This window comes from Piliocolobus tephrosceles, chromosome 9, assembly GCF_002776525.5.
Source record: "Piliocolobus tephrosceles isolate RC106 chromosome 9, ASM277652v3, whole genome shotgun sequence".
NCBI lineage: Eukaryota > Metazoa > Chordata > Mammalia > Primates > Cercopithecidae > Piliocolobus > Piliocolobus tephrosceles.
Genome location: NC_045442.1, coordinates 4238341 through 4254047, shown reverse-complemented (window position 1 = coordinate 4254047; position 15707 = coordinate 4238341). Strand labels below are relative to the sequence as shown.

At 49.0% G+C, this 15707-nt stretch overlaps 1 protein-coding gene across 9 annotated transcripts in view; it reads left to right on the top strand.

The window, feature by feature from the left end:
• Window positions 1-15707, top strand: part of MGMT (O-6-methylguanine-DNA methyltransferase) — a 283770-nt gene that overhangs the window by 60559 nt on the left and 207504 nt on the right. For all 9 annotated transcript variants that reach the window (XM_023224440.1, XM_023224433.3, XM_023224442.2 and 6 more), the window contains one exon: window positions 9886-10022. In XM_023224440.1, coding sequence (XP_023080208.1) covers window positions 9898-10022 — 125 coding nt within the window. In that variant the 5' untranslated portion in view covers window positions 9886-9897. The remainder of the gene's footprint in view (window positions 1-9885; window positions 10023-15707) is intronic.

The window sequence follows — 15707 nt, the reverse complement described above, 5'->3', positions numbered from 1 at the left end:
GGGAATGCTGTTTGGATCCCTTCTCAGTTGGACATCCCAGGTGGCAGCTCCAGTTTTGTTTGGTGAAACCATTTCAATGTAACAGAGCCCCTTTTGGTTGTGAGAGCAGAATGAACTGAGCCACACTTGACTGTCTTGTGTTGGATATGACTCAGCTGAATCCGCGGGGAGGCCCCTGGTTACAGCAGGGACCACGGGTGGGGTCTCTGAGCCGTGGGCCCTTTATACTTGGTGAGCGTCAGCCACACCACCTCCTTCTCCCACCCTCCCGTGGCCAGGTTTATGATTAGGTGATAGGGATGAAGTATTTTCTCTCTTCTAGGGTTTTGACACATGCTTTTTTTTTTTTTTTTTAATTAAAAAACTATCTCATGCCTGATTTTGAGGTGGGCTGAGCACGAGTCCTAAGGATGAGAGGGACTTCCCCAATGCCCCTTAGTCCTTGTTCAGAAGGGAGATTGCAAAGCTAGTTTTCATCTTGCAGTGTCTTTGTGGGAGATTGTGAGGCAGTCAGGCACGGTCCTGTTCCTCCCTCAGGTCAGCCAATCTCCCACTTCACACAGACCCAAAGCCCAGGCCACAGAGGACCTGGGCTACCTTGTTTGTAAACTGCTTACAAGGAGGCAGGTGATTTCTCCCTTTTAGCCTCTTTGTTTTTATGTTTTTGAGGTGTGGTCTCACTATGTTGCCCAGGCTGGTCTGGAACTCCAGGACTCAGGCGATTCTTCCACCTCTGCCTCTGGATAGGTGGGACTGCAGGTGCACGTCTCCACGCCCGGCTAGTCTGTTTCTGTGCAGGGGAGATGGTTAATAGGGAAAGACACAGAGCTGCAAAGATGATCCTGGAAGGACAGTTTTTAGACATGTGCAGCAGGCCTGGAAAACAACTACCAGTAGGGGTGAAAGAAGATAGTTGCTGTGTCTGGGTCTCTTCCTTTTAATATGGCAGGAACTGGCCTCTGGCGCCAACTGCTTAATTCAGAACATTGTTATTTAAACGCCATTCATGTTAAAAGGGAGATGAAATGAAATTCATTTCATTTTTCCAGAGGTCTCCAAATAGCCATGAAAAATCAATTTTTTTCTGCCACCAATTACCGTCAGCCACTCATGTGGTTTAGGTGGATGCCATGGTGGTGCCGGGGGCACTGCCAGGCTGTGGGGCCATGGGCTTGTGCTTCGCGGGAGTGGGAAAGGGGGACATTAGGAAGCTCCACTGTTGAATTGCTTGGGTGTCCTAAACGTGGGCTGTGTTGTCGTCCCTGTGCAAGCCTGAGAGGCAGACACCACTGAGTCCACTGACGCCTGCCTGTCTGGTCGCCCCTTAGATTGTGGTCCTCTCAGCAACATGGCTGTCCCCTTATGTACACATGCCGTGTTACGGGTGTTGGAGCCCCCTTAGGACCGACAGTTCAAATTCTGGAAGTCCAGAACATTTGGGTCTTCCACATCATTGTTCCGTTTTGCAGAATCGAAGCCGGCGTGTTTGAGTTAGACGGGACACTGGGGCTGCCTGCTTTGCTTCGATGGGACGCCGAGGGCCTCTCTGCCCCAGTGTGTTCCCTGAGGTTCCAGTGGGCGGCTTGAGGGAAGAAGGGCCAGGAATTCCTGTTTCTAGGACAGGCCCTGTTTTATGCAGCTGTGAACCTTGTGCTTGGGTGTAGTAGGTGGTTGGCTTTTTTTCTTTTCATCTTTTCACAGCACACTTGTAGCCAGAGCAGATTCTGTGATTTGCCCGGAGAGAGCTTGCACACACATCGTCTCCCTGTCGCTGGTGGTGCTGGCTGCAGCCTCCCAGACGCCTCTCCCTGTCCCTGCCCTTGACACGCCTGGAATCCGTGTTCTCCCTTGTTTCTCTGACTTGCGTCCCAGGACTTGGCCCTCACTGCTCCAGGAGCTGCTGAGGCAGCCTCATCTCAAAGCCAGGTCCTCTCCCTCCTGGTGACATGACCGCCACCTTCTGTTCCATAACGCTCTGTGCTTCTTCCAGCGCCAGTGCCTTTGCCTATGCGCGCCTGCCTGCCTTAGTCTCTCCTCCTCTTCTCCACCCAGAAAACTACAACACTGTCCCTCCTCTCTCAGCACCTCCTCTAGGAAACCCCTTGATACAGGCTCTCATTAATCCTAGAGTTCTCTTTCTGAATTTCTATCTCGTTATCATCGCATGATTCATATAATTAGATCTTTTGTTCAACACATATTTGCTGAGAACTTGTGGGTGTCAGGCCCTATTATTCTAGATGCTGGGGATACAGCAGTAGATCAGCTCAGACTACTGCGGGCTGAAGAAAAACAGGAATTCCTCAGAACGTAGACTTGAAACAAGCCCAACTTTCCTGTTCCCACACAAGGAGAAGCCTAGCCATGGAGAGTGTGATGTGTGGCCGTGGAGAGCTGCGGTGAGGGGGGCCGTGGAGAGCTCTGGTGTGGAGCCTTTTACAGTGTTGGGGCCTGGTCTCTCAAGGCTCTTGGCCTTTTCCTCATGATCACTAGGTGGTTGCCACAGCTCCCGCCATCACATCTGCCAGGTCAAGGAAGGAAGGGTAGGGGGTGCCGTATGACTTTAGAAAAAGCATATGAAAACAAGAACTCTTTGCAGGTTTCTCCTCACTCATTGGCTACAGTCGTGACACATTTGCTGCCTGTATTGGAGCTTACATTCTAGTGAAGGCGACACATCAAGTAAGAAAATCATGCCACCATGATTCCAGGTCATGTAAGGAAAATAAGGCAGAGGAAGAAGGGGTGGAGGTGGTGACTGTTTTCGGCAGCTTCTCTGAGAAGGCGACGTGAAGAAGCGTGGTTGTGAGTGAGGTGACAGCAGCCCCTGTGCAGGCTGGGACGGAGACAGAGCGGTAGTGCGGAGGCCCTGAAACCAGAGGGAGGCTGGAGTGTGAGGGACAGCGGCCGGAGGGGGGCGGGTGGGTGGGTGCGATGGGGTCATGGGGGACTGAGGCCAGGAAGGAGGAGATGGGGCCCAGCAAATTTGGGACCATTTGGGCTAGGGGTTCCCAGTTTTGTTGGCACCACGTACCAGTTTCATGGAAGATGAATTTTTCCACAGATGGGATCGGGGAGATGGTTTTGGGATGAGACTGTTCCACCTCAGATCGTCAGACACTAGATTCTCCCAAGGAGCGTCCCACCCAGATCCCCCCCATGCACAGTTCACAGCAGGCATCACACGCCTATGAGAATTTAATGCTGCCGCTGACCTGACAGTGATGCTCGCTCACCCGCTGCTCACCTCCTGCTGTGTGGCCCATTTCCTAACAGGCCACGGACTGGACCCCTTGGTTTAAGCCATATCCGTAGGGAGTGTTTTCTCATCAAGATGGAAATGAAGGGGAGATGTGATCTGATTTACTTATGTGTGTTTTCATTTTATTCTAATCTTTATTTTTTTAACTCACGGAATTTTTTCACACCTCAGTGTTTATTCAGAAAAGCATTAACCATCGTTTGTTTTATATAAGACATGGTGAGATCACAATAAGTGGAGAATGTTTGCCATTGTTTTTCTACTTGACATCAGCAGTGCAGCACATTAGCTTTTTTGTATGTTATATTGACCCATGTATTCATAGTTTTGGGTACCCTTGATTTCTTTGTATAGCTCTTACTTTTCTTTTTCCTTTTTTACTTTCTTTTTTCTTTAGTGGGGACAGGGTCTTGCTCTGTTACCCAGGCTGGAGTGCAATGATACTATTGTGACTTACTGCAGCCTTGACCTCCTGGGCTCGAGCAGTCCTCCTGCCTCAGCCTTCCAAGTGGCTGGAACTACAGGCGCATACCACCAGCCTGGTTCATTTTTTTGTATTTTTTAGTAGAGCTGGGGTTTTGCCACATTGCCCAGACTGGTCTTGAACTCCTGGACTGAAGTGATCCTCCTGCCTCGGCCTGCCAAAATTCTGGGATTACAGGTGTGAGCCACCGTGACTGGCCCAGATTGGATATATTTTTTGGATACAGTTTTTTTTTCTCCTTGAAAAGTCAACTCGTACCAACTATAGAAAACTGAGAAAATGCAGATATAAAAGGAGTAGTTTAAATCATCCTACCTTATTTGATTTTTTAAAAAATAAACTTATTTTAGAATAATCTTAGATTTATGGAAAAGTTGCAAGCACCGTTCGGTGTGATTTACGCTTTGTGGGTAATTTTTCTCCCCCCCGGGAGATCACATTTGTCTCCTTCCAGTTTCCGGCACCTTCGTCCAGTGGCTCCTGCGTAGAGGGTGCCAAGGCATCGGTCCAACGACTCTTGATCGTTATTGGTTTGTTTCCCATGATTTGGTCTCCCTTCGGCTTCTCTCCTGGTCGGGTTTCTCGTCATTTCTCAGTGGGTTATTTCCACAGTCGACCTCGGTTCTGGTCCAGTCTTGACAGAGCTGCCAGAGGGAGTCTCGAAATGCAAATCAGCTGCATCTCCCTTGTTGAAAACTCTGTGGCTTTTCAGGGAAAAGGCAGCCAGCAGGACGGGCCTGGCCACAGTGGCCTCAGGGCCCAGGTGTGGCTGTGTCCCCCACGCCTCTCCAGGCACGCCAGGCCTCATCCCCCAGCTCTCATGGCGGGTGCCTTCACCCCGGCCTGCGTGGCTCCTCGCCTGGCGGCCCCTCCCTGTAGTTCAGTTCTCTGTGTAGATGTCACTTTCTCCATAAGCTCCCAGCTGCCCACACTCTCCCCTGAAGTGTGGCCCCAGCCCTGCAGGGTGGTTCCTAACTGCCACTCTGCCCACCGCGTGCCAGCCTGGGTGTGTGGTTGCCTGCTGGCTCTGGGCTCAGGCTGGGGTGCTGCGAGGGTTGCAGGGGTGACAGTGAATCTTTGTCTTCAGTGGGCCAGTCCCCTTCCCAGCGTCCCTCCTGGGGCTGTGGATCTGGCCTCCCCCGTTGAATGGCCCTCTCTGGAGGTTGTTGGGCATCGGTGAAGATCCTGATGGGATCTCATCACCGGAGCCGGACGTCTTTCTTCCCGGGTCTGGGGCGTGGTGGAATTGCTGTGCGGCGTGTTGGGAGAGGGTTCATTGCCTTTATGGCTGCTTGTGGCCTGTCCAGGCCGCTGCTGTGCCAGCCTTTGTGTGTCTGGTATCTTGGCTTCTAAGTTGAGCCTCCCCCCTGGCTGCGTTGTGATGGTTTCACTCCCATCACGTTTTCATGCTATTGAAACTCACTTTTCTCACTGCCTGATTTCTGGCTTTTGTGGGTCCCTCCTGGTGTCTGTGGTGCCCCCATTTAGTCTGCAGGCATCCCCCCACCTTGCTGGTGGCCCGGTGTGCACACCTGCGAGGTCAGGCCTGGGCATCTGGCCATCGCATCAGAGATGCTGCCATGCTCGGTGGCCTGGGGCTTCTGTCCTGTAGAGGCCTCAGCCATTGCATTTCAGGAATCGGCACTAAACTAACTTATATTGTTGCCCTCAGAAGAACCGTGCCAAATGCTCTGGTTGTCTACAGGAAAAAAGGTATATGCAGGTGTCAGCAGCGCATCCAATTCCATTTCCACGGCCTCTGGGAGGTTTGCTCTTGGTCGGGGGGCGTGTTCTAGCTCATTGTCATGTTCAGGTGAAATGAGGCAGGCTTCACGTACCTCAATAATCAGCCGATTGGATATGGACAGGAGTCAGATTCTGAACTCATTCCTTATTGCAGTTATAAACTGATTGCCTTTTTTTGGTTCTTGGAATGATTTGGATGGAGCTGACCTGGTCCCCGCAGCTCCCTGCTTTGTGATTGATTCAGTGTGTTCCTGTGGCTTCAGGCCACCCTTGCTGGCCAGGGGAGCTGGTTCCTAGGGCTTGAGGCCAGCCTGCCCCTTTGGATGAGAGACCCATGCCATGATGCTGGTCATGGCGACAGCACCGCAGGGCACAATCAGGAATGTGCCAGAGGTTTAGGGTCCCTTGGACCAGCAGCTGGGGTCCTCCTGGGTGGAGGTGCTCTCTGGGGTGCAGAGTTGGTCATTCCAGGGCAGGCAGTTCACTTGGCCACTCCAGGTTTGGCTGGAAGGCTTCTCCACCGCATTCCCAGCCACTGGCCTCCCGAGTTTAGCCTCTTGTGGTCAGGACCCAGACCCCGATAACCTTGAGGACTCTTCTGTCCGGGAGGCTGTCGGGGCTGAACTGCCTGTGGCCCTCCACCGCCCTGCTCCTTCCTCTGGGTGGAGGACACCCCATCCCCCATGCCCCTCCTTCAGCTCGCTGGGATTCACCCCCAGTGGCCTTCCCAGGCTCCTGCCCTTCTCCCTGGCCCCGTCTCTGCACACTCCAATGTCTTCCCCTTTGGCTGATGCTGGATTGGGGGTGAACTCAAGGTGTGGTCTGTGCAGAATGGCATGACAGCCCTTCCAGCCCTTCACGGTGTGTAGTACCTGAAGCCCGGGCTGTGGCCGTCTCAGGTTAGATCCTCAGAGTGGCACTGTCAGGTAGAGGAGTCAAGGATCTTATTGATGAGAAAATAGAGGCTCGGGAGAGGAGTGAGCAGCTAGGGTCTGGCCAGTCCCCACATGGGGCTCTCCCCAGTCAGAATGTATGCAGTGCAGCTTCAGGCACTGACATGGGCAAACCCTTCCTCTCCCAGGCCGTCCCTTCCTGCAGCTGCTCGGACACTGGCACATGTTGGTGGGCGTCAGCACCAGGGCTGGGCTCCTGCCTGGGACTCAAATCAGGAGCAAGTCCCACGCAGGCAGAGCAGCCGAGAATCAACGGTGGCCATAGCCACCACATCCTGTTTCCAGGGGCAACGGTGGCAACAGTGCCAGCTGCCATGCCTGCTATGCCTGGTTGCCCCACAGATGTTTCCTGAAGCTTGATTTTGGCTGTGATTGGAGCGTGGCCAATTTTGGTTCCTACTATTTTCTGAGCCTGCTCCTCCAGCCTTCCCAGAAGTTCTGTGAGTGGTAGAGTAGCCTTTCAGTAAACGGCATTTGTGCTTAAATTAGCCCGTGTCCGTTTCTGACACCTGCTGTTGAGAGTGCTGCCTGATGCAGGTGCTCGGGGCTGGCCAGGCTCCCCACCTGAGTCCAGAGCTCAGCCCAGGCCTCCCAACTCTGATAGCCTGCAGCCTTGCCCGAACTGGGATGATAGAGCAGCAAACGTGGGTCCGTGGAGAACCACATTTGAGAGAGTAAAACCTAAGCTGGCCTTTTTACAGCCAGTCTGCTGGAAGCTTTAACCCACCACCGTGCAGAGCAAGTTTCCAAGAAGTGGCGAGAGAGCATCCCAATTTCTCATGCTGCCTCTAGAGCCCTGTTGTCTGAGCAGTATCTTCTGTGAACACACTTTGGGAAATGCTGTCGTGGATGCTTGGCCTGGATGGTGGTCACACTGGTAATTCAGTTCCACAACTATCTTATGAGCCCCTTGTGTGTGTGATGCGTGCTGTTCTTCATGGGGTCCCGAGCAGAGTCGCCAGCACCCTGCCTGAGAAGCAGTGGCCCCGGGTGGTGGGAGATGTCTGCAGGGGCAGGGCTGAGGCTGGGGACCGAGATTGTGGCTCTGAGAAATGATGGAGATGGGAGAAGGGGAGGCAGTCACCTTGGAAGCAAGGGCAGGATGGCGATGCTTTGAATGAGACTCCGGGGAGAGGGACAGCATGCTCCAGGGGATGAGGTCGGAGGCAGAGGCAGCGTGCTCCAGGGGATGAGGTCAGAGGCACTGGGTTAAAATGTTGATCGTGGTGGGAACACCTGTGATCCCCAAATCCTACAGAGCCTTTGGGAGGCCTGGTCTTTGCATGTGTTCCCTCTAAACTCGTGCCAACATTGTGATTTGGTGTGATTTACCCTACAGACAAAAACAGTTGAAGCACCAAGAGTGATCTTCTCACAGCAACGGGACAGTGGGCGGGAAGCCATGATTTGCACCCCCTGCCTTTATCTAGCCTCTGCCACGTAGTAAGTGGAAGGCAGGTGGCTCCTTCCACAGGGCTCTCTTTGCCCTCCCGGGAAGCCTGGTTTTTACCATTGAGGCAGCAGGGAGGCTGCAGGGTAAGATGTTGAAGTGTGATGTGGGCAGAGCCTCTCTGCTGGGACATAGTTTCCGGCACATACTGTATCCATATCCTGGGGCGATCGATTGGGATCCAGTTCAAATCCCTGTCAATCTGCACAGAAAAGGGGAGGTTGTAGAGGCAGCTCTGGAGTGTGATGGTTTAGGATTGAATCTTGAGAGTAATGCTTCTAGAAAACGCTTGTGTAGTTTGGGGTCTGCTGCCCGACCTTGCTCCCTTTAAGGGACATAAATGCACCTCCCTCTCCTCATTGTTGGAAAGACAGATGAGAGAACCAAAGTGAGGCCTTAGAAGCATGTGGAAGACACAGAAAGGAAAGATCAGCTGGAGGGCTGGTGGAGGCTTTCACAGGAGAGGAGACCAGGCAGCAAGGTGCCCAGCAGACAGGCAGGGAGGGGGTCTTTAGTGAAGGCACAGAGATTTGTGATGCATGCGGGATTCAGACCCGCTTCAGTGTGGGAACAGAGTGGGAAGGTGCCAGTGAGCGGCCCTTCCAGTGAGCAGCCCTTCCAGGGGTCATCAGGCCTTTTCTGTAGAGAGCCGGAGAGTCAGTGTTCTGGGCTTGCAGGGCCACACTGCCTCTGTCACAGCTGCTCACCTCTGCCGCTGCAGCACAGAAGCAGCAGGAGACTGTGTGTAAATAAATGAACACAATTGTGTCTCAATAAAACTTTATTTACAAAGACAAGTGCAGTGAGTCAGATTTGCCCCACGGGCTCTAGTTTGTTGCCCCTGCTCCAGCCCCTTGATGTAGGGAGCCCTTGCTTTGTTATTCTCAGTGAGCTTTGAGAGCTGGTGATTGGGTTGGCGTGGGAAGAACCCAGGTGTGATGGGATCCATGAGGACGGCCTTCCTTGAGTAGCCACGAGCTGCTGTGGGTCTTCCTGGGGCGATGAGAGGACAGAGCTAAAATAGCAAGACCCAGTGCCTAAGGAGGCTGAAGAGGGAGGATCGCTAGAGCCCGTGGTTCAAGACTGCAGTGAGCTAGAATTACACCACTGCTCTCCAGCCTGAGCAGCAGAGCAAGAACCCCGTCTCTAAAAAATAAGAGAGAAAGAAATGTACAAGTGTAAAGGTAGCCTATGGATGTGTTCCCCCGTATTCCTCAGGCTCTGCTCTTCAGCCTCCCGAGCAGCTGGAACTACAGGTGTGTGCTATCACACCCAGCTAATTTTGATTCTTTTTGGACAGCATCTTGCTACGTTGCCCAGGCCGGTTTCAACTCCGGAGTTCAAGTGATCCTCCTATCTCGGCCTTCCAAAGTGCTGGGATTACAGGCATGAGCCACTGCGCCCAGCCTTGTACATCTCTTTAAATGTAAATTAAATGTGCTCTCCACAGCACATTTAATTTACCCCCGCATTGCTCATCCTCTCGGGCTGGCTCCTAACACAGGTGTCGTGGCGTAGGTGCTGAGGTGAATCTTTCTGTAAGTCATTGCATACAAGCTTCATTCTAAAATGTACTTTATTCCAAATATTGAACAGTTTGTCTTTGGGATTTATTGTCTGTGGTAGTTGTTTTATTAATTGTTTTAGTAAAACAGAGTGAGCTTAGTTGTGGGTATTATTTAAAAGGAGCTCTTACCAGGTCAGCTTCCTTCAATGATGCATTGGTTTAAGATAAACAAGAAGAATCGGGATATAGTAATTTTAGGAAATAACAGGAGACTGTAGTATTGGTTGGCTGCTCTAGGTAATTGTGGTAATTTTCTGTCTTCTCAGTAATCATACTGTAAAAATGACGCGTCATATAATTCCAAAAATGAGGAAGAAGCTTTGGAATATACTTTGTGTCATAAATAACCAGTACTTCTGTTGTGTTTTATATACGACCAGCCTCTTCCATATACACTTTGTCTTAAAAATTGTTTCTGTTTAGGTACTTGGAAAAATGGACAAGGCCTGTGAAATGAAACGCACCGTGCTGGACAGCCCTCTGGGGAAGCTGGAGCTGTCTGGGTGTGAGCAGGGTCTGCACGAAATAAAGCTCCTGGGCAAGGGGACGCCTAAAGCTGAGTAAGTATGAGCCCGCATGATCCCGTATACTGCGCGTGCTGAAGCAGCCGAGGAGTATATGTGATAACTGCTTGTTTTCCATCGATCACAGGGTAACACATAGCCTTACCCCCGCAACCGCAGCCACGAGCCTGTCTCTCAAAACAGCGTGCTGTGATGGCTCCTGCATTTGCAGCTTCCCTGTGTGTTGCCCAGAAGCTCTCCGCCTCCGATGAACCCAGGGCCATGCCCTTCATACCCTTTCATTAGTAGCTCCAAGATGTTTGATTAATGTGTACGTTTACAGAGGAGTTGGTTGGTGATGAGCATTGAACACTTTGGTTCTTCAGCATATGTGTCTAGAAATTTAGAGACAGGGAGATACAGGATTAATCTTGATTAAAAAAAAAGAAAAATCCAGACCAGGGTTCCCTGTTCTGCCAGAGTCAGCCAGGTGCGTTTCACACTAGGACTGCTTGATGTTCTGGAATTCCTTAACCAGGAGGCCCACTTGCCCTCTGAAAGCCGTGGTCAGACCCTTGGCACGGGTGTGGCTGAGGACAGCCCTGCCAGGGGGAAGGTTCCGAAAGCCCCTTTTCAGCATGACTTTAGGGTCTTGTCATTTCTAAGAGCGTATGTGTCTCTCTTTTTGTGAACAGCTTCCGCTGTATTTCTCTAACTGCAAAAACAAAAAATGTAAAGCACTCCTTAATGTTTTGCTTTGAAATGTAACATTTAATTTCCTCCGTTCATTCTATTAAAATTGTAGGTCTTGTTATTTCTGACAAGAAGAAAAAAACACCCACTCCTATGCTTGGTGTTTCTCTTAACTGGCTAATAAACACAATGCCAAGAACATTAGATAAAGAAAATACATAAGAAACATAAAAATTGATTTTAATGGACCCCTGTCAGAGACAGCCGTAATGAGCACAAGTGCAGTCATAAATATCAGCACTCGCCTCCGCTGTCGAGATTTTTCCTGTAGAGCTGCACGTTACAATCAATATAGTCTTTTTGAGACCAAAAAATAAGCAAACCTTTGAACTATGTGAATACACTCTTTTCAATTTCTATGAGAACCATCTGGCTGTAGTGTTCAGAAAATCACTGGCACCAAATAATTTGTAGGGGAAAATGTCATTTTGTCTTTTAGCATGTTCAGTTGCACAATAAATCATAGAAATTATGTGTTGGTTTTTTTTTTTCTTTTGGGAAAAAGTAAAGGTACAAAGTGAATTTGGGGAAGAAAAAGGAAAACAAAACAAAAACAACAAACATTGTAAGATATGTTTAGTTAAATGCCCGTTGTGGATTATGCGAATAGGATGAAGAGGCTTACTTTTGAATTTCTACTTTATGAACTTTCTGAATCAAGTTAGGATCAGGTTCAGGTGTGACAACAGCCCGGCAATAATGCTGAATCCTGAATACGATCTGGCTGATTGCTCTCTGGAAGACACACCTGTAGACAAACCGTGGGCGCTGGGGCTGTTGCCTTCATGGCTCCTGGGAAGTTGGGCTCCTCTCAGCTTTCCTCTTGGGGTCTCCAGATGGTGGTCCCTTCCCTGGTGCTTCGAGACGGCGCTGGGCCCGAGCCACAGGTAGGGGAGAAAGAAAGGAGGGCGTGTCATATATGGGCTAAAATTAGGTGTACTGTGAGTAAGGAAAGAGTGGGATTTGGGGGGCAGCCAGCAGTGTTTGGGTGCACAGTTTTGGTGTGGGGGGAGCACTTAAAAGTTTGAAAATAGTATATAGAACTATATGAATATTCAATTAAGTTTAACATTGTATCATTTTTAAAATTTAGGTAAAAATTACATAGAAGAATTAAGGTTTCAAGTGTACAATTCAATGATTTTTGACAAAAGCATACAACCATATAACGACCACTGAAGACATAGAACATTCAGGATACAGAACATTCCAGAAAGTTCCCTCGTGCCCCCTTAAGTCAGTCTTCTTTGCGAATTTTTGTTTCCATTTCTCCTGAGTAAATTCCTGAGTGTGGAATTGCTGGGCTGGATGGCAAATGTATGTTTAACTTGACAAGAAATTGCCAAAACTTTCTTCAGAGCAGTATCATCTTAAATTTCCACTAGCAGTGTGTGTTTCAGTTACTCCACGCTCTTGGCAGTACTTGGCGGTGTCAGTTTTTCAGATTTTAGCCATTTTGGCTGGTATGAAGTATTATCTCATTGTGGTTCTAATTTGCACTTTGCCGATGACTTATCCTGATGAAGGCTTGGCCATTCCTGTGTTTTCTTTGTGAAATATCTACTCAAGTCCTTTGCCTATTTTTTATTTTTTATTGTTTTGAGATGGAGGCTTGCTCTGTCGCCTAGGCTGTAGTGCAGTCGTGCAATCTCAGCTCACTGCAACCTCCGCCTCCTGGTTCAAGCAGTTCTCCTGCCTCGGCCTCCTGAGTAGCTGGGATTACAGGCGCCTGCCACCATGCCTGGCTAATTTTTGTATTTTTAGTAGAGACGGGGTTTCACCATGTTGGTCAGGCTGGTCTCTAACTCCTGATCTTGTGATCTGCCTGTCTTGGTCTCCCAAAGTGCTGGGATTACAGGCGTGAGCCCCTGCGCCTGGCCACCTTTTGCCCATTTTAAAATTAGAGCTTTCTTGTTTGTGTTTGTGTTGTTGTTACTGATTTGTGGTTCTGGATAGGAGACTTTTGTCAGATGTACGTATTGTGATGATTTTCTGACAAGTTGGAGGTCTGCTTTTTTGTTTTTCTAATAGTGTCTTTTGATGAGAAGAGGTTTTAAATTTTGAACAAGTCCATATGTCTTTTTTTCCCCTTATGTTTAAGACTTTTTGTGTTCTCTATAAGAAATACTTGCCTACTGTAATTTCTGAAATTCATTCTCCTGTAATTTCTTTTAAAAGCTTTGTATTTTTTTTTTAATGTTTAGATATGTGATCCATTTTGAATTACCTTTTTGTGAGGTACAGAGTTTATTTTTTCCCTGTAGCTATTTAATTGTTCTAGCATCATTTGTTGGAAAATAAAAATTGTCTCCTTTCTTCATTGAATTACCATTATTTGACCAAGGGTGTGTGAGCCTGTTTCTAGTTTTGCTGTGTTTGGTTCAGCCTACCTTTGCCTGTTCTATGCCCGTTCCACGCTGGCCTGGTTAGGTAGCTTTGTGATACATCTTGATGCCAGGTAATGTGAGTCCATGAGTCCTCTAAATTTATTTATTTTTAAATCATTTGGCGTCTGCGTCTCTTAAGTTTGCGTATTACTTTTAGAATTCAGGTGTAAATTTCTGCAATGATTCTTTTTGGGATTTCGATTGGGAATTCATTGAACCTGGGTGTCAATTTTGGAAGGTTGACGTCTTGGTATTGAAGGGGTCAGTTCCTGGCTTTGACTGGCATCTGCGTTTGTTTACATTCTTTCATTGTCCTTGGCAGCGCTGGATGGTTTTTCTGCTTGGAGGCTTTGCTCATCTGGCAAACTCCATTTCTAAATACTTTGTTCTTGATGGTATTCTAAATTAGGTTGAAACTTTTTAACCTTTTAATTTATTGCTGCTTGTATTTAACAACTGACTTGTATGTTGATCTTATATTCTGAAATCTTGACTCATTCATGTATTTGTTCCAGGGTTGTTTTGAGATTGCTTAGGATTCTGTATAAAAATTCATGATGTCTCTGAATAAAGACAATATGCATCTTCCTTTCTGATCTTTATGCTTTTAATTTCTTCTATTGAGCTGTCCAGAACCCTCCAGGATGACTTCAGTAAGTGTGGCGACAACGGGCGTCCTTCCCTGGTTCCTGGTTTGGGGAGCTTGCAGGATTTCACCAGTGAGGGCTTTTACTCCCCATTTTGGGTTTCAGAGGCATCTTCCTCACTGGGTGGAATTTTGTCAAATGATTTTCATGTATGTGTTGACATAGTCATGTGATCTTTCTCCTTCATTCTTTAAATTTGGTAGAATAAATTTTTAGAATTTTAAACCAGGTGTATACTTTTCTCTTTTTTTGGTAATATCTTTGTCTTGTTTTGGAATTAGGCTCATTCTGATGACAAATCAGTTTGGAAGCATTCCCTCTTCTATTTTGTGAAAGAGTAAGGGTTGGATTGATGTTACTTTATCCCCAAATTGCGAGATGAATGCACCTTGGACGCCATCTGGGTCTGGTGTCAGAAGTCTTCTGTGAAGCTTCCTGGTTTAGTAGAATTGGGTGCTGCCTTCACTGACCTTGGCGTGCTCCCCCTGGAGCCGTTTGTGCTCTGTGTGGCTGCTGTCCTCTGGTTGCTGAGTGACAGTGACTGCCAGGATTTGGAGCAGCGTCCTGCTGGCTCTGGCCCCTGCCCTCACCCCTTTCCGAGTGCCTGTGAGTCCCAGGGTGGTCCTTCCTCTGAACAGGAGTTTCTTTCTTTAGTAGATAAATTACAGGTTGACCGTTGGGCCTTCTTCAGTGACATTGCATCTGTGCTTCTGTACAAAGTGTGTTTCCCGCTCCCCAGGTGTGTGGCTTCGCATGGGGACCAACGACTTCCTTGCCTAGTTACCTTTCCCTCCCTAAAAACATGTGTGAGAAGCACATGCGTTGGGAAAGTGGCATATTTTCCAAAAGGGGAGCAACATCAGCTGCTTTTAAGTCAGTTTCATAACTGCCTGACAATATCAGGTTTCTGTGAGTGCCATCACATCCAGGAGCACTCGGCCTCTGCAAGAGCGGAGCAGCTCCCCCGCGCCATCTTCCCGCGGCTGCAGAGCTCTGACCTCGTCAGATTCCCTGCAGTGCCCACAGTCTAATGAGAGGGGCCAGGCGGTGTGTGTTTATTTTTCTAATGTTATTTTGGGGCTTGTTTAGTTTTCCATAATGTTGATTGCCGTATTTGATTACTTGAAAAAATGGACCATATCACCCTGGGTCACACTTAGATTCCAAAAATAGTAGCAGTAGGACTTCTAGAGCTTGGATGCTGGGGAGCTGAGGGGGTTCACCTTTCACTTACCAAGGGCTTACCCTTGTTTTTCATTCTTTTGTTTGTTTCACATAAGGCTCTTTTCAGAAAAATATAGGAATGTAATACTGGAAAAGCTGATAGAGTCCAATCCAATTAAAGCACTGTAAACCTTTTTGTATTTGGGAAAATGCGAGGACTACACACAGACTGTCTTCTACTGCAGAGGCTCTTTTCTGTCTTCATGGTAGGGATCCATTTACAGGGTTTGTGGGTCTGCTTTTGGCATCTGGCCCAGCCCGCCTTGGGGTTGAGGCTGGGTGGGGCATGCAGGTTGGGCCTGACCCTCTTCTGAGCACCTGGCTGGCTGGACAGATAAGGCCTCCAGTCACCAGCGAGGCTGGCCTGGCCCTAGACTCTCTGGAACGTGAGAACGTATCCTGCAGGGCCTCTGTGTTGAACCTGGGAGGGGAATTGTCTGATGACATTGGATGCCCTGTGAGGTTCTGCCCTCAAAGCACGCCCCATGGAAAGCGTGAAGATGCCTTTGAGCTTCCCGAAGGCAGCTGCAGCAGGAAGTGACCTGCGTTTTGCCTCTTTCCCGCTAATCTCTAAATATGTTCAGGAACTCAGTCGACCCTCAGCAGTGCATGGGGTCCCGGCTGGCTTGGTATGTGCACCTGCCGAGTCCGTGCTGCCGGTTATCCCCGCGGCCCCTCTGTGCAGGTCGGTCTGACCGGTGCCAGTTGGATGGTTCCTCAAGGTCCACGGG